Genomic DNA, 19016 nt, shown 5'->3' on the forward strand with positions numbered 1-19016 from the left:
TCTTTTTAAATATTAAATTTATAGTCCACCTAACTTAAATTATATATATATATATACATAAAATAAATTTAAATTCATCCTAAAATTTTTAAAAAATTATTATGTTAAAAATAAATTTAAAAAATATGAACATTCAACATTTTATTATAGATATTTTTCAAACATTTTATTATAAACTTCTGCAAATTTAAAAAAAAATATTTTTACAATTTAAGATAAATTTTCGTTTTTTCATAAAATATTTATGTATTTAAATAGAAAAATATTAAAAATTATAAAATGAATATATTAAAATAATAAAAAATTTTAAAAATTAATATTAATAGATAACCCGCAAGCCAACTCATACCCGTAAACTAGAAATGGATTTTAAAAATTATTATTCATATAATTCAACTTATTTTCGATCCGTATCTGTTTTATTTGATTCATTTTCAATTTGTATTTGTTTTATCTGGTTCAAAACCGATCTAACCCATGCATTTATCAACTTTAATTAATTATTATCATTCTGCGAGCAATTTAAGATTTGTGGGTTGAATAATTATTATGAAACTATTATTCTTTTTTTTTTTGGTTATTATGTATTGAAAAAAAAAAAATCCGAAACTACTAAACAAGAGGTTTTGAAGATAATGTACACTTATCTTAACCCTATTAAGGAGCCAAGATAGCAAGAATCTATACAAAGTACAAAGAGAAGCAAGAGTCGAAGAACATAGACTACCAATCGATCGCACTATAGGACAAATCTCTTGAGGGCGTATAAATGTTCCTACAAAGATAAAACTCGAGTGGGCAAAAAACTATGCCAACACCAAAAACCTAGGGCCTTCAACAAGTCTGCCTAATGAACAACCAAAACAATATTCAACAAAACAAACCAATAACTACCAAAAGTCTCTTCTAGCTAGCAGCCTGCTAAAATGAACCTGTTCATCCGGTTAAAACGGCAGCTAAGAGAGTGCAACTGGGCGGCCGAGAATAACAAGCCATAGGCAAACAACAACAAACTAGCATTATCAAGCCAAAATAAAATCATAGCATGATAGTGCAAAGGAGCAGAAAAGGCCGACACATCAGGGCTGGAATTTGCAGCTGCATAAAGTCTGCAGGCCTGGACTTGGCAGCAGAAAAACCACAGCAGGAATGCAGCTCAAAGCTCGAGAAACATTTTCAACTATCAAACAATGCAGCCTAAAATTATCTTGAATTATAATCCAAGTGTTTATGCTGGTAATAGTTTAATTTATATATTTGGAATCAGGATGTCAAAACCAGCAACAGAGATCCAACATAAGTTTTACTTACAACTGAGAGACCATAATGCATCTGCTGACGGTAGTACACCTATAACATCAGCAAGCCAACTCAAAAGTCTGGTAAGATGGCAGAAGCTCCTGTGACTTACTAAAATATCTTAGAAACTTGCATATGAAACTTAGGAAGCTATGCAACTTTGGATCACAAATGCTTGCCAATTGAAGCCTTTAGTTGCACAAATTAACCATACGTAAAATTTCTCCTAAAGCTTCAAATAGATAAGCTTTTTTTTCATTTGAAAATCTTCTATGCAGGATTTGGTAGAAATTTTGAAAGAATCCTTGTATGATGCTATGTTGATGAGCATGGTTTTTGTATTTTGGTTGGAATGGGGGGATGAGCCAACAGAAAGAAGCAAAATGGTTTTTAAGTGCCCTCAATAAGCAACCAGAGTTGCAGCAGAAAGTTTTCCATGCAATCTCTGTATGCTCCCTTTCATTATGTATTACATCTAGAAGCAATAACCCTTAATCATAAACAAAGTTACCACTTTCTTGTATTGCTGGAAAGATACAATTTGGCAGAAAGGATTGCCCTTGGAGTTCAAGCCATTGATACATTTGTGGAAACTCTGAATTCTAGAACTCTGAGGCTCTTAGCAAACTCCAGACATGCCATCATAGAATGGAATTCAGATTACATCAAAATCCAAACATATGACATTTGGTTCAAATTCTGTAGATAGATTAAAACATGATTTTCCAATCTCTGTAGAAGCATACAGTCATGTGCTGATTACACAGAGTCATCTTCAATGTAATCATCTTCTTCGGTAGGTTCAAGTCGCCATTCACTTCCATAATAAGAATTAGGCAAACCCAGCCAAAACTTGAAAGCCTCGGCGGCTCTCTTTCTCTCCTTTCTCCTATCCTGCCTGGCCTGTGAGGCATGCTTACTAGTAAACATCCTTGAATGCATTTCCACATAAATCTTTTTATATTTTGTTTTATTTGGAGGTATCCCATTCTCCTCCATGCATGCTATAATTTCTAAAGCTTTCTTAAAGAAGGCAGCCCTCACACATATATCAGCTAGAGTATCTAACAGTCCCTCATCAGGTTTCAATGGTGGCAGTGAATTGGAATCTGATTTCATGCCTTCTCTTTTTGCCTCACACCTTTCTTTTATTTCTTTCCAAAGCAAAAGTGCTTCTCCTGGTTTCCTAGCCAGTGAAATCCCGCTTGCAAGGCTGCCATATGTTGCAACATTAGGGTAAAAACCATCCTCTCTCATTTTTTGAACAAGTCTTTTTGCTTCTTCGATGAATCCCATTCTACAATATCCTTCAATTAACATATTCCAAGCAACCAAATCAACTTTCACTCGTGGGTCTTTCACCATCTCATCAAACACCTTCCTTGCCAACTTAGGTTGACCCGACAAGACAAAAGCTTTCATCAATGTGGTATAACTGACCTTAGTGGGAGCAATCCCTTTTGCTCTCATCTCATTGAAGAACACAAGAGCACCTGCACTATCATCGATCAGTATACATCCATCAATCAAAATATTATACGAAACAACATCAGGCTCAATCCCAGAATCATCAGACATCTGGCGGAGCAGTTCCTTTGCTTTGTCAATCTTCAACTGCTGGCAATAACCCTTGAGAAGAATATTATAAGTAATTCGATTTGCAGGCACACCAATTCTAGTCATTTCAGCAAGAACTTGGCGAGCCCTTTCCATTGACCCTGCCTTCACAAGAGCAGAAACAACAGTTGTGTACGAAACATGATCGGGATGGCTGGCACAATCATCCTGATGTCTCATTGCCTCTAGCATTCTGACGGTGTCAGACACACGGCCTTCTTTCATGTAACCCTTCATCAGAGTCGTGTAAATTCTCGAGTTAGGAGCATAAATTTTAGATAACAATGGTGGCTCACTACTTTGATTAATCGAATTTGGAAGCAACTTTTCAAAAACATCTTCATCTCCTTCATTTCCACTCGAATCTTCACTTGAGTAATCAATATTCAAGTCCCTAAGAATCCTGCACAAGTCTCTCCTCCCTTCTCTCATAGCTTGAACCATATTCTCAGCCATTTCTAAATCGCCAAAGCCAACATACGCAGCCACAAGCGAATGTAAAGTAGTCATACACAAAGGAATTCCCATTTCAAGAATTCTCTCCAAAACAAAGACAAGCAAATCTTTCCTACCAGCTCTAGCACACAATTTAATCATAACATTATAAGTTAAAACGTCAGGCTCAGAACCAAACTCACTCATCCCACTAAACAATCTCAAAAATATTTTAGTATTACCTAAATTTGCACAAGCATTTAACACAGCATTGTAGGCGGCTGTGTCTGGTCGTGAGTCAGAAACCATTGCTGGGTCCGAAAATTTGCGGACCCGACGAACCACAGAGTCAAACAGCTTGATCGCCTCGGTGGGACCATCATCAACGGCGGAGGCGAGACGGCTAACAACGGCACTCCACGCCTTGACATGGGGAAGGTAGCTGGACCGTAACATGGACTTGATAATGGAAGAGGCGTAAAGTATGTGGCCAGATTTGGCTGCGGCCACGGCGAGAAGGCCAAGGGAGTTGGCATCAAGACGGTGGAGCTGCCGCTCATGGCGGAGGCGCGTGACGATGGACTGGGCGCGCGAGAAGCTTACAGATGAATTCTGGTAGGAGAGCTGAGAGACCAAGCGGCTAAGACAAGTGGCATTGGGGAGGCCATTAGATTGGGTGTATATAACCCAAGCTTCTTCCGTTTTTCTTTGACGAAGGAGAGCTAAAAGGGCTTGGTCATTTTTTAAACGGCTAGATGGAGAAGGAGAAGGAGAATCAGTGGAGGCAGTAGTGAGAGAGAGGTCAGTGGTGGCGGAGTTGGCTATTTGGAAGCCAAAGGGGCACTTGGGTTTTGAGGGTGTGATGTAAGAAGAGACCCAGTGGAGAGGAAAAGGGTTATAGATTGGTGAAGGTGAAGAAGAAGAAGAAAAAGATGAAGCAGAGAATAACGGAACTGTTAAGTTCATAAAGAAAGATAGAAGGGAAAGAAGAGGCTAGATTAGTTTGAAGTGCATAGTGGAAACGAGGCCTAGAAGAATGAAGAATAGATAATGGAAGGAAAAAGAAGATATCTTCAGGTTGGGCGGGTGGAAGAAAATGTTACTACGTGTCGTCGACTCCTAATTTTGCTCTGCCAATCCAATTTGGCCGAAGCTCTTATTCCCACCCAAGAAGGTCGGTGAAACCTCAAACTAATACCCTTCCATTTTTCAAAAACTAAATATCCATAATTTTTATTAAAAATTTTAATTATTTATTAAAAAATTTTACTATATGTTCTCTCGTAAATTTAAAATTTTATAATTTTTTTTATTCAAAATTTAAAAAATAATAATTTTTCTTATACAATTTTTTCTTTTTTCTCTAATGAAGATTTACTATCTCTGACCATCACTCATCCTGTCTCCTTCTTTTATCTCTCTCTCCCAATTTCTCTTTAGCCATCTATCAACAAAAATAATTTAAAAACTTAAACAATTTTTGTCTAAAATATCAAACATTTTTTGTCTAGACACATCATCATCATCCAGATGAAAAGATTTTTTTAATAAAATAAATATAAAAAAATTATTATTTATTTAAGAGATTTTTTGTGTTTATTTTAATATTAATAATTTTTTATAATAAATACTATGCCTTTTAAATAAAAATAGAAAAAAATTAAAATTTGTAGATTGACAAAATTAAGAGTTAAAATATGTAATACAATACATCTTTGTCGCTACAAATTAATATATATTTTTTAAAAATAAATTAAAGTTTCCACATAGAATTTGGATGGTTAATCAGACGAACCTCATCCTTGTAAACACAGAACATGCTAGATTTCTAAACACGTCCTACCATTTTTCTAAAACCAAATGGGCGTGCAGATGAAATTAGACAATGAAAACTCATATAACAGGAATCTTCATTTTTCACTTCCAGACTCATTTTGGATCGTTGATGGAATTTGTACCAACAACAAAACTATATATACCAATTTTTTATACATAATTTGTATACACAAATGGGATGTTATCATGTGATTAGATGTTTCTTTATCATATGATGACACATATTTTAAAATTACCTAATTACATGATGACACATCACTGTATACATAAATTGTATATCAAAAATGGGTACATATAACATTACTATTTGTACCTATATATGGCTTTATCAATATAAAGGCACACATGAAGCAAAGTTAACCCTAATTGAGCCGCAAGAAATAAACACGCTATTCCACTAGGTTAAAATAAACTCAAAATAACACAAACTTATCTGTCTATTCATCAGAGAATTTAATTCTACAAGTTGACTTAACAGTTGTCATAGCATAAATCACAGTTTCTTTCCAATTGCCAGGACCAGAACTTCCAGAAAAAAGTAATTCCAAGATATAAAAAAAAAATTCTTCAAATGGTCATTCTTTTCAGAACGAAAAATTTTCAGAACCAGAAAATGCAGACACCACAGATGTCCTGATCTACGAATAAATAATGTCAATGGTTCATATAAGATTAAAGGTTCATTACGATAAAGATAAATGGTGGCCCCTGCAACATAATATAAAATGAGGGCACCAAACAAGACCTGCAATGAGATTTAAGTTCAGAAATTGGCTCATGTGGTGCAGATCTCTACTGTGTGCCATGCATAGGAATCATCATACGCGACTGCAACTGCGACTGCATCTGCAATGAAGGAAAAAGCAGTTATAGATTTGCATAACCTGAAAAAGTGAACTCCAGACGTTATATAAGGAAAACTCTTTAAACTAACAAAACAATAAGCAAAAATATGCATGCTAAAAATCAACATCTAACCCAATAATGGCACACTAAAGAAGTACCATGAACACCAACACTAAACCACCATTTCAAAGTCAGCACATATCCATAGATACTCTAAAAGATTCAGATCAGGGTATTAGTTGTGATATTACTATCTCAAAATATACAAAGGACACAGGGCAAATCAGAATTTTATTCAACAAATGCATTTCTCAGCCTGCACAAATACAAACAGATTTACATGGCATCATGTTTAAAGGAGTCCAGACTTGCATCTGACATCACTTTGTTTGAAACACTCAAATGATGCTCATAGAATAAGATAGTAAATTCATACCTCGTCTAATATATACTAATACCAATATCAATGACCCTCCCTGTGAAAAGAAAAAAAAAAAGATTAGGCAAAATACATTAATGTCCCACCTAGTGCCATCACTAAAACTACATCCACCATGTTGACAACATTCATAACTAACAGGGAGAGAAAGAATGTTGCTAAAAAGGTTTCCTACCTGGTATTGATGAAGAAGCAAATTTTGGTATAAGCCATTTGCACAGCATAGAAATTGCATGAGTCATCCTTTCTTTCTTAAATAAGATAAAGTCCTGAATTTGAGTCCAGGACAGAAAATAAAATGCTTGCAGTAGAAGGCCAGCAAACAGTGACAAGCATTGGCATAGAATAGTGGGAGATGACAATAAGCTCTTGTGAGACTCCAATCGCAATGGAGGCACAACAGGTGGTGGTGATGATGGTGACTGCAATATACTGATGGTAATGGAGGTGGCAAAAGTAGTGGTGGTAGTGGTAAGAAAAATGTGCAAGGCAGCAACAACAGCACTCCATAATTATACCAAGTTGACAATTGTGAACCGGCTGTAACGAAATAGGAATCGAGTGATAGTCCAAAGGATTTTAAATTATGAGACAATTAATTAAGGAAACAACAGAGAGAATTAATGCTAATTCTATACATGGATATGGAGATTATTTGCAATCCTAGATTATTACCTAGCACTCCTACCAAAAGTGATAGAAATATCAGACAATTTTGTACAAATTACCTAGAGGGGAAAGTTTAAGATTGTTAACTATTAAACCTTAAGCTATCCACTTAAGCTTTAGATTAAATAGTAAATTAACGTGATACTAGAGCCAAAATGTGCTATCCACTTAACCTTCCTCTTTGGCTACATTTTCCCGTCAAGGAACTACTTTTAGGTGATGCTTTGGATGCTTTCTGGTATGCTGCTTCAGCCAAAGTGTGCTTTCGTGGCCTTTTCTTAAGCTGGTGCAGCACATTAAAGTCAGTTTTCTCTGCCTCTCCTTGCCTGCGCCTGAGGGTTTTGGAGAAACCTTGCCGTGCTGCTGCTTGTCTCCTGTCCATTTGCCCTCTTCCTGCTACAACTCTCCCTGGTTCCTTGTCAAGTTTTCTGTTGATTTGTTTCTGGATTTTCCAGATTTTCTTGGGTGCCATGTCTTCTTCCAGTCGCCTAGGCCCAGTTGCCTTCAGCTGGTCTCTTGGTGGCTGCTTGATATTGTCCTTTTGCTGGGTTTTGATGGTTGTTATTTCTTGTGTTTCTTATGGGGTGTGGTTTGGCCTGCTGTCTTGTTTTCTTGGTGGTTCTTTTGTTTGGCCAGTTTGATGGCCTGTCAAGTTTGTTGGTTTCTATTGGCCTTTCTCAAGTTTGATCGAGTTTTGGTTGTTTTGGATCCTTTTATGAGAGTCCTTTTATTTTTTTTGTTAATATATACATTTACTTATTAAAAAAAAAAAAACATGCATCAATATTTGTTATTTTTTTGTTACAAATTTGTAATTTTATATATCTTTACTCTATTCGTAATGTTATGCTAAATGTATATATTGGATTTGTGTTTTATTCAAACTTCAATCTATTCATGTGTTTTGTTTAACGTAATAAGTTTGATTATTGTTTTGATTTGTAACGTAATAGTTATGTTATATAATTAATCTGTAATTGTATTTCAACACGTGTTTTGTAGGGTTTAAATTGAAAATTATATATAGAATAAAATTCAGTATGTAAATCACATATAATAGTATTTCAACACGTGTTTTGTAGAGTTTAAATTGAAAATTATGCATAGAATAAAATTCGATATGTAAATCACATATAATCGAACATAATTTTTTCAGATTTTTATACAAAACTGAAACTTCAATTGGATTGACCAATTAAAACGGCCTAACCAGTCTGATCAAAACTAATATTCAAAATGGTTTGTCTTGATTCAATATGTAAAGATTTAAGAAATATGTAAACAAGGAGACGAACCAAGAAAAGGAATGACTCTGAAATATATTTATCTTCATCCCCATCTTGTCCCTACTTGTAGTAGGGATTTTAATTATTTTTATCTCCATCTTTATTGGAAAATCTCTTCTCTCTTCACATAGGGGCAGGTGAGAGACCCGATTTTGCAAGTTGAATTGCTATCTCTATCCATGTATGTAGCCCGTTAGCTGCCAATAAAATGACACAGACGCAACAATTAGAAAACACAGTTGACAATACTGAATCAATCATTGAATACTTCCAATTGCTATTCGGATTCTTTAATATTCCCCTAATAAAAAACAGAAATCCATGGAGGTACCGACACTCAAACAATATGAAACAATATGGAGACAAAAATTTTACAAGTTCATCTCTTCTCTAGCTTCTATCTTAGATTTTCTTTTCCTCTTTACATTTTTTTATCAGATTGTTTCCTTAACTTAAATATGGCGACTTGATTCTGATTCCAGCCACGTAATTTTAGCTACAAAAAAGAATATAACAATATGAGGGAAAAAATAGGAATTATGCGCATGAACTTGATCAAAGATTACCGGACAGTTGGTCGTAGGATAGATTCATCTTCAGCTGTTAGATCCAGTGAATCAATACTGAGAGGAGAACAAGCAGAATTTCTTGACATGTCATCCAAGTTACCTTCTCTAATGGTTGTGGCTTTCCTTTCGATTAAGATAGCATCTTGAATGTCTTTGAGTACATCTGAGATTGACGGCCTCATGTGTCCTTGAGGCAGGACACACATTAAAGCTTTTTCTGCAATTTTCCACATTGACTGCATGTCATATTCATCCTGTAGAGAGGGATCTATGATTCCTTGGATGTTGCCACTCTCGATGTGTGGCTTTGCCTGTTGCATGATAATAAGGACAAGACGTTAACAAACTGGATACATCGAAAAGGAGCAAAGTGCAGAGACCGTTGGGCAAAATCAGTCCTTTCCAACCATTGTGTTCACACCACATTTCAAATTTGTATTGATGATTTAAGTATCATCACGATTTAGCACTACCCTTTCTATGATTACTCAGTTTTGCTTTTGTATTTACAAGAGAGTGAACAATTTTGTTTCAGAATCCTCTGCCTCTGAAATATTTTAACTGGGATTAGTATTAAAAGCCCTCAACTTTGACAATGAGGTCAGGGCTCAAATCCCCTAAGAGCCACATCCTTGGATATTCCCACAAGCTTCGTGACCATACCGAGATAGTAAGGCCCGTAAGTAGCCCAAACTTCGAGCTTCGTGAGCACCTATGAAAGGTTGAGAGATTTTTGGGTTTTTTTTTTATGAGCCAACCAGACTTACCCATTGGACTATGTAGCGGCAATTACCACCAAAGCTTTCGTCAAATATGGCTTTCTGACCAGATATCAGCTCCAAAAGAATGACACCAAAACTATAAACATCACTTTTGTCTGTTAACTGTTGGGAGATATAATACCTGCATATCATGAAAATGCAAAATGTAATGAAGCCAATCATGTCAAATGAAAATATTAATAAAGTGACCATCCGCACAATTTAGACCAAGGCCCTTATTGTAGTTGCAAGCATCATTAACTATATACATAAGGGAAACAGACATGGATGTGATAATGATATGTGTTGCTAAATGTGCTTAAATGAATCTTGCCATTGAATAAGAGTCCTTAGAAACAATAGGTATGTCACCAACTTACAGCTACAAGCCTATGACTAACTGTTTTTTCTGTTCAAAAGCACATATTTTGTCTTGAGGCCACTAATACCACAAGCAAAATGTATTCAAAGAATTATATTTATAAAAGTATAGCAAAAACAGAAGCAATATTTTCAACTCAAATGTATGATGACATTTAACAGGATATCAACTACAAAAGGATGGCTTTAATTGAAAAAGGGGCTTACTCAGGATCCAGATATCCTACAGTGCCTCGTACAACACTGGAGACATGAGAGGTTCCATCTGTGGCAAGTTTTGAAAGACCAAAATCTGAAACCTTTGCTCTCATGTGTTTATCAAGAAGAATATTGCTGCTTTTTAAATCTCTGTGGATAATAGCTGGAATACAGCCTGTGTGAAGGTATTCAATTCCTGAACATGCACATGAGCACATGATTAATTTAATTATTAAGCTATAGGTGAGACTTTTCTGTAGCAACAAAAGATTTAAACAAACCTCTTGCAGCATCTGCAGCAATTTCAAGGCGTTTGATCCAGTTAATGCTTCGCTCACATGTCAATGCACCTACCAAAATTTTTGCACAGATGACTCTTCAAAATTATAATGCTTAAATGCAAAAACTCAAAAACATACCATAAAGATGTTCCTTCAAGGTTCCATTTTGCATGTACTCGTAAACAAGTATACTTCTTCCTTCCTCTTGACAATATCCGAGAAACTCTAATAGGTTCCTGTGATGTATCCTTGAAAGAAGAATCACCTATTCCACATATAAGCACGTGACAAGTAAAAAGGTTTTCAGCTTTTAATCAGTAGCTCAATATTATACCCTCAAATACAACAATCATTTCTTTAAAGTACAAAACAACTTATTAAAAATAAATCTCTTGCCAGTAATGATATTAGAGCAATTATTTCCTTCAGAATGAGGAACGTAAGTTTCGAAGTAAGAGCTTTATTTCCATTGCCATAAACTTGAATTCTAATTTTTGCAAAAAGAGAGCCAACCTATCTAATTTGGCTTATCAAAAGCAGAGAGGCCTAATAATATAAACGTATGAACCAAACAAAGTAGGCACAACCAATTAATTAACAAACAGACAAAGTTGAGCATCAAGAAGGACAAAAAAATTCAGATTATAAAAAGAGATTCAATAACGTGAAAAGTTACTTCATTTGAAAATTCCCGTTTTCCTTGATAGGAATTACTGGTTAGAACTTTGACAGCTATTTCCTTTCCATTTTTCATTTTCCCGTAGTATACAACTCCAAATCCCCCTGAACCAATTGACTTCTCAAACATGTTTGTAGCATCTTCAATATCTGATAATGTGAAGCAATGTGCAGTTTCCGAGGGAGCATCATTCAAGGCAGAAACTGGCCTTTGAATGGGCAGGGGTTGCCGCAGTTGGCCTAAAAGAAGTTAATACAAATTAAGCACATAGAAACAGCTGAGCTACCAATGCAACTTCAAAATTGTTCAAAATTTACCTTGATTGTAATGTTTTTCCTTCCCTTTGTGCATGAATAGGCAAGATACAACAGCAGCTATTAGCAGTATAGCAGCTCCAACTGATGAACCAATGACAATATAGAGGTGCATAGTTTTTCTGGCCCATTCGTGAAGATTAATGTTTCCGGAGAAGCTGTTAGGAAAAATAAAGCTTCAGAATACACTGCATTTCCCTAGATATAAGTGAGTATTGTACATAATAAAATACAAGCATGCTGCCAACGATATACATGTTCACCCTGCAATGGTGCATGATACTTTCCCCATAAAAACAAGTACACCACAATTTTATAACCTCTTTACCCGCGGCAAGAGCATCTTAAGCAATTTTTCGCTTTATAATTAATACTCACTTGAAGACCAAGTTTTTGTCCAGGAGAACTGAGGGCACTGTTCCAGATAACATATTATTCTGCACATACCTGCAACCAGCAAAAATCAAGATGTGCAATCTTCTTCTAGGAAGCAACATGGAAAACATCCTCTCATAGTTGTAAAAAGAAAGAATAAAACAATCAAACAGAATTAACAAATTAATTTGGGTGTCATTGCCTTCTACTTGAGTAGGAAAATGTATTACAAATTTCCAGAAGATATTATAATGGCCTTCCACAAACCAATAACTGGTATCTATTATCCAAGTTCTGGTAACTTACAATTCCCTCAGATTTGGTAGGTTCCCCAAAGACAAAGGTAGCTCACCCATCAACTGATTGTTCTCAAGATGACTACATCACGAAAAAGATTTTAGTTAATGGCTATCTTAATAATTTGATAGGAGCATTAGAGAAAACAAGTCAACAGAATTCACATGATCTTCAAATTTGTGCATCCACTAAAATCAGGTATTTGACCAGTCAGTGAATTCCCATCAAGCCATCTGTGACCATAAAACACATGGATAATGCTAACACCATGAGCCTCACATTTTGAAGTGAACATGTAAATATTAGCTACCATTCTGAGAGAAAATCAATGCAATTTGAAACTTACAACTCAATTAAATTGCTCAATTTGGACAAGTCTGAAGGAATGTTACCAGTCAGATTCTTGCTAGATAAGCGGCTGAGCACCATATAGAAAAAATAGTTGTGTCAGTGTCATTTCTTTTCAGATATGGTACTAGACTACAACATCAAGAGAGCAGGGAAGTAATATTAAAGACATAAAACCTCAGAAGCATCGAGTCATTACATGACAGTAATACTTGGCTGTGGATCTGAGTTACACTGCACCCATGACCATGGGACAGGCAGGCATGGGTCACCACCTTCTTGAGTCCAGTCAGCTGATGAGAAAAGTGAAATTACACCTGCAATAACTGCCCCTGCAAGTCAAACATGCTATGCTTAGAGCTTCAAAGAGACAATTATGTGTGTTGCACCAAAAGAAGAAGAAGAAAGAAGAAGCTTGATAGGTATGCCAATAAAGTAGTTGTTGTACTTCAAAACTGAACTACACTGAGTGCATTCAAGTGATCTGAGCATACACTAAGAAGCCATTAATTTACTTACCATCTATGGAACCATCATTCCGCTCCAGATACTTGTTTATCTCCATCGCATTTAAAAGTGGTCCCCTTGAAGAATCAGATGTTTTCCGAAACTCAAAGGGTACCACAAAGGGGAGAGATATGTTAGTGTATCCAGGCTGGTAGACATGATATTTTCCAGGAGCATTTTCTTCAATATTAACAATAGGATTGCTCATATCAGGATAGCCTGGGAGCACCAGCCTAAATTTTCGGGACTCATCTGGATCCAAATCTTCAATTTCAGCAAAGTAGCAGAAAGCCCAACCAAGGCCAGGAAAACCATCCAAATCCAACCTATAAGTTAATGATCCATTTGTACCAACTACAGCAGTCTGCATCACTTTTTCAGGTGGCATTAGATCAGTGGTAATATCAATAGGCATTTTGGTTGAAACTTTAACTGTGCCAGCAGCAACATCAACAAGGTAATTTGCTTTCTTCAGAGAATCAGATTCCCATATCCTATCAAATGGATCATCAGGATACCTGAAATTACAGAAAAATATATCCTCTTTTCTCAAAAAAAAAATATATATTTTGGAATGCCAGAGCTCCTTAAATACTACGGATTTCTTAGCTAAACTTTTAAAAACTCGAGAGTTGAAATTGCAGGATTTCAGGGCCTTAAATAACTTCTTTTTTATTTGTTCTTTTACTTTTAATATCTATGTTTAAACTGTAGGTGGATTAAAATTGCAGGATTTCAGAGCCTTAACTGATTTTCTTCTTGTTAATCTATTCTTTTACATTTAACATCTATGTTTAATTTCCATATCTGGATAACATAGCAAATAACTTCATTCTTTTTTCTTTTGTTTTTTCTTTAATATCTGTATTTCATTACCAATTATTTAAACAAGCATTAAGATAAATGCAAACATGAAAAATCGGACTGTTTATCATTCATCAGATAGCAGGTGCATACCTAACTGGAGCTTCACCATTTGCACCAAAATTTATTCTAGCAGAAACACTAAGATAAAGGTGGTCTTCATATGGAGTATGGTAAACTGAACCATTGAATTGTCGAAGCTCAAGGGTAGATATGAATGGTTGCCCAGTTGTAGCATTTGATAAACACACATCAATCGAAGGACTTGAAGCCAAAAATATAAGTTCTCGCACCTCAATAGTAGTAATATCCGAAATGACAATAGTAGACCAATGAGTAGCCCCAAGGGAAATGTTAAATTTTGGATAGACATTATTGTTGTCAAAGTTACCATACAGAAATGTTGCTCTTATGAGATACCTATTCCTTGTAATAACATCAAGTTTATAACAGTACTTCCTAGAATCAGCAGGAAAATATCTCAGTGTCAAATATTGCTGCCTATTCTCATTTGCAACAGATATATTAGTTGTTTCTCCAAATAAAAACTGATCATCAGGAGTCCACTGAAGTCCTAGTTCATCAGTGAAGGTTCTTTTACCCCCACAGTCCAAACTCACAAAACCTGTTTTACATTTCAAATGTGTTAGCAATACAAGTGTAGAACAAATGCAAACGTTTTAAGCTTTGATTTTTAGACATTGGTGTGAAATTCTAATCAGAAACTTTTTTCAAATTATACTAGAGTGACAAATCACATGAGGAGGAAGACTAAAAATGTCCTCAAAAAGGAAATAATGTTAAGCAGTGGAAGAAACGTTGACAGAATGACAGTTATCTACAGATTCGTTCCAAAGGAAATGAATAGTAGTGGAGACCACTTCAAACATAGTTTTTTAGTTAACATTAGCCAAAATCAAAATTTGAGAAGTATATTGAAGACTAAAATGCCAATCATGTCTCTATCTTCTTCTAATGATTACCAATTAATCAAACAACATAAGCAAAATAGACATTTAAGCAAAGGAAATATAAGAGATGGATCTTCTTCTTCATTTTTTTTTTTTTTTGGTTGATGAAGTAACAGCCTAGACCATAAGGCCACCCAAATCAGGATAGATTCCAGCCACTTTGCAAGAGTGAATCACAATCTTAACTTTCCATGTAACAGCTAATAATTATTTGCTAATTATGCCTCTCTCGATATATCAATAAAGTCTTATTATATGCATTAACCTATGGAGAAACTTCATGCAACTCATTCATATCAGATTAATTTTAATGAAACAGATATTTTAAAAAATGCATTGGTATAGTAGTGATATTTTGACCTTCTTCTTATTAAGGCTAGTAAATATCACACAACCAAGAGAGTGGCATATGGAAAGGGAGCAGGAATTCAAACACGATGCTCAGAAATTTGATGGTTTAGCCTTCCAGCGAAGGCTTAGATTGTCAAAAAACACACAAATTCCAACTTAACTACATGACCCAGAAAACTAAACTTATTTGAGCTTGGCCCACAAATTATCAACATTTTATATCCAGTTCCTCCACAATGATCATCACCTGACAATTGAACTAAATCTGTCAGTTTTTGTTAGTACCATATTGTTATGATAACAATATGCAGCATTTTCAAGATTCTAATCTGTACAAGGTACAAGTTTCTGATAAAACTACTATAATTTAAGAGAAGATTATATCAAGGCACTAGGGCATAAACTGCAAAGCTAAAACCACACGTTTCTGTATTAGTATAGCTGCTGTTGCAGTTTCTTCTGCTCATGTTTGGGCTATTAATTACACATTACACGGAAGAGGTGGTATAAGAAAAATTTTCCACAATTTGTCAACAAGTAAATGACAAAATAGACCAAGAAAATTACTCTAATTGTCAAAAGTCAGAAATTCCTACAACAGTTGAACAAACACAAAGATTAAATAATGCCAGTAACATTAAATGCTTAAAATCAGCAACATATGCTTAAGAACAGAATCAGAATAGCAAGAATCAAGGAGGTCGTTTATGCAAGAACCAAGGAAGTTGATTATGAGCAAATATCATGTAACTGTGGCAGAATCAGAATAGCAAGAATCAAAGAGGTTGATTAAGCAAGAATCACGGAAGTTAATTATGGAAAAATATTTGCTGCTAAAATTATGCATCAAAATCCTCCTTATTAGGTAGATAATATTTCTTAATTACCATACATGGTTTATTGTTGTAGTATAAATAGATGTACAATTTCTGTATAATATATACCATTTGAGTGTTTTCTGCTTGCATATGATTTTCTTATATTATAACTGTTTATCTCTTTGATTGACAATGCTTATTTAAACGATTAAAAATTAAAAACGAGGAAAAAGGAAGATGTTGATAAAAACGAAAGTGCCAGTTCACAGAAATACGTATACTGACTCATAAATACGTATTTAAATGCACACCTGGCCTCTGAGCTGCGGAGTTATTGAAGAAGAGAAAAATATCAGATATCAGAAACAACAAGAAGACACGTCCTCTCTCCATCTCGTGTCTTCAACTGATTTACCGCGGGCGAGCTGATGAGATAAAAGAAAGCGGTAAAGCAAACTAAATTAGTAAAGTCTTTTTTGACAGAAAACGAAGTAACTGCCAGAAACGGCACCTGCCACACCGAGACACTAAACACTCCTGCTGAAAGAGCCTTCAACTCTATTCATTGCAAAGGAAGAACCAGAGATTATTAGAAGCGAGAAAATGAATAAGTTGAGGTACCAAGTTTCGAAGAAATTCTGGAGAACGCGGAGAGTTATTTGATCTTCCACCTTTTTTTGTTTTGTTCTGTTTTTCTCATTGGAGGAGACTGAATGGAAAGTGAGTCGGAGTCGGCGCGTGACAATGAGCAAGAACGTAGGTCCCACGAGTTCATAACAAGCTGAATTTGACTTAAATCCAAGGGATGAGATTCGATCATCAAATGATATATTACGGGTGTCGTGGTAGTGGATCCCACCACTAGCTTATGCAGAACGGCGATTCCACGTCATGCTCTGTTCTGGATAATGTTTTGTTATTAAGAAAGGCCAAATGACTCATTCCCAGCCAAAAATTATTCCTTTCTCAATTTTCACCCATTAACTTCAAAAACTCAAACACATCTCTCTGTGTTCATTTTTATTATTACTGTTATGAGTAAAATCATTCTTTTAAAATTTTATTTGAAAAAATAATTTATCTCAATTTCCTCTTTAATTTTAAAAATTAATAATTTTTTCTTAATTTAACTTTAAAAAATTACTTTTTCACCCCCACTATTTAAAGTTTATAGAGTTTTCATATTTTAAAATTAATTATCACCTCTTTTAAACTTTAAAACATTATATTTTTACTCTTACAAATTATTACCTCTTTTCAATGAATATTATTTCTAATAAATCACTTCGATACATTATCTGATATTTTCTTTTCTTATTAAGTAGTTTTGTAATATAAAAATCCAACCATTCCACCCTAATATGTTGGGTATGAGTTATCGAGGTTGTAAAATGTCTATACAACAATTTTACGTAAATTAAGTTTTACCTTATACTCTCTAGAATGTATTGATTAAAGATAGAATGGCATGCCCTAATATTTAAATAAATGTTGATCATACTTTTATACGTAAGTTGAACGAACTTTAACGTATTTAATGGATCGAATGAAGATAGGACAAAAATATTAGTCTTAATAATGTTATGTTAATATGTCACAGTCAAACAAGCAAGAGACTCACGTGGCGTGGAAATTTCTTAGCTGAAATTAAGTTTTGAAAATAGCATCCTATTTAGTCAATGCAAAAACCGTATTGGTTAAGCTATCAATTTCAAACTTGACTCCAATTCCACTCAGAGTCATCGATTTAATGTTGCAATTTTGACCACAATTTTGGGTGCGTTTAGGGTTAGATTCGAATTGAATCAAATTTATAGTTCGATTCGGTTCATATATGGAAGACTCTAGTTCGGCTATTTTTCGGTTCGGTTTGACTCTATTCGACTTGTTTTTTATTATCAAAATGACATCGTTTTTAATATATATTGATTAAAATACATCGTTTTGTATAAAAAATTAAAAAAATATATATTGAGCTAACCCAAGTCAGCTCGAATTCGATTGAGCAAAGCCGAGTCCAGCTTGTTTTGGATTCGACCGAGCTGAGCTTGAGCTCGAGCCGACTCGACTCGAGTCCAACCTTAGGTGCGTTGAAGTTTTGTAATTTTGACCATAATTTTATTCTCAACTATAATAATAAAAATTAATGGGTAGGATAGTATTTAAATTTTTTAAAATTAATAAATAAAAAAATAATTAAATTATATATACAAAAATATAATATATATCTATATAAATTTATATATAAATTATGATATATTATTATTTAATTAATTAATTTTAAATTAATAAAAAAATAATACAAAAAATGTAGTGATGTATTATTATTTATATATAAATTTATGTTAAATATTTAGATATATAATGATACTATTTCAATATTAAACTGATTTATTAATGAAAGGGTGAATCACATTGTACCACCCGAAGTTTGACCATAAAACTTTTTCCCCTAATTAGCAAAAATAGCAAAGATGTATGACCTTAAAAAATAGTGACATATTACTTGAGTCATCCAAACTATTTATTCCCTTGTTATTATTATTTTTTTTTTTCTCACGGAAACTACCGATTGAGCAGTGCGAATATTTTGGGGCATTATTTTAGTTCGGAAAAATAATAAATTGCTTGGATAATTTATCTAGTTTATTACATGATAAGCAATTAGGGGTGGATTTCAACAAGGCTGAGTCCAAATATCTTTTCACTTGAGTTTGGTTCAGACAAAAAATTATTTGTCTCAAATTCAGCTCGCATTCGTCAAATCAAAATAATTTAAATTTCGTTTAAGAATATTTGCTTTTGGGAAAAAAATGTTAATTTTACCCACCAAAGCATATCACTCAATTTCACCAACACAATTTTAATTTCATCT

At 34.4% G+C, this 19016-nt stretch overlaps 3 protein-coding genes across 5 annotated transcripts; all 3 read right to left on the minus strand.

Moving 5' to 3' along the window:
- Window positions 1–1797: 1797 nt before the first annotated feature.
- LOC123202026 (pentatricopeptide repeat-containing protein At3g09650, chloroplastic-like) lies at window positions 1798–4481 on the minus strand. The gene has a single exon (XM_044617739.1). The coding sequence runs from the start codon at window positions 4315–4317 to the stop codon at window positions 2059–2061; it is 2259 nt and encodes a 752-aa protein (XP_044473674.1). The 5' UTR covers window positions 4318–4481; the 3' UTR covers window positions 1798–2058.
- A 1116-nt stretch (window positions 4482–5597) lies between these two features.
- Window positions 5598–7834, minus strand: LOC123202373. 2 transcript variants are annotated; one of them, XR_006498951.1, is made up of 3 exons: window positions 6648–7834; window positions 6470–6509; window positions 5598–6033 (listed from the first exon to the last, which is right to left on the minus strand). XR_006498951.1 is itself a non-coding variant. In XM_044618281.1 (2 exons), the coding sequence occupies exons 1-2, from the start codon at window positions 7611–7613 to the stop codon at window positions 6006–6008; spliced, it is 327 nt and encodes a 108-aa protein (XP_044474216.1). In that variant the 5' UTR covers window positions 7614–7834; the 3' UTR covers window positions 5598–6005. The 2 variants fall into 2 exon arrangements, 1 of the variants encoding a protein (XP_044474216.1); XM_044618281.1 differs by lacking the exon at window positions 6470–6509 and having other exon boundaries at window positions 7315–7834.
- Window positions 7835–8275: 441 nt separating this feature from the next.
- Window positions 8276–16840, minus strand: LOC123201950 (probable LRR receptor-like serine/threonine-protein kinase At1g67720). Of its 2 annotated transcripts, XM_044617583.1 has the most exons (17): window positions 16653–16840; window positions 16453–16566; window positions 14095–14626; window positions 13150–13655; window positions 12830–12962; window positions 12629–12700; window positions 12447–12515; window positions 12292–12363; window positions 11989–12057; window positions 11614–11768; window positions 11294–11535; window positions 10756–10882; window positions 10618–10686; window positions 10346–10532; window positions 9764–9899; window positions 8994–9307; window positions 8276–8624 (listed from the first exon to the last, which is right to left on the minus strand). In XM_044617583.1, the coding sequence occupies exons 2-17, from the start codon at window positions 16532–16534 to the stop codon at window positions 8621–8623; spliced, it is 2769 nt and encodes a 922-aa protein (XP_044473518.1). In that variant the 5' UTR covers window positions 16535–16566; window positions 16653–16840; the 3' UTR covers window positions 8276–8620. The 2 variants fall into 2 exon arrangements, with proteins under 2 accessions (XP_044473518.1, XP_044473519.1); XM_044617584.1 differs by having other exon boundaries at window positions 16453–16840.
- Window positions 16841–19016: the final 2176 nt, after the last annotated feature.

The sequence above is a fragment of the Mangifera indica genome, chromosome 18 (assembly GCF_011075055.1).
Source record: "Mangifera indica cultivar Alphonso chromosome 18, CATAS_Mindica_2.1, whole genome shotgun sequence".
NCBI lineage: Eukaryota > Viridiplantae > Streptophyta > Magnoliopsida > Sapindales > Anacardiaceae > Mangifera > Mangifera indica.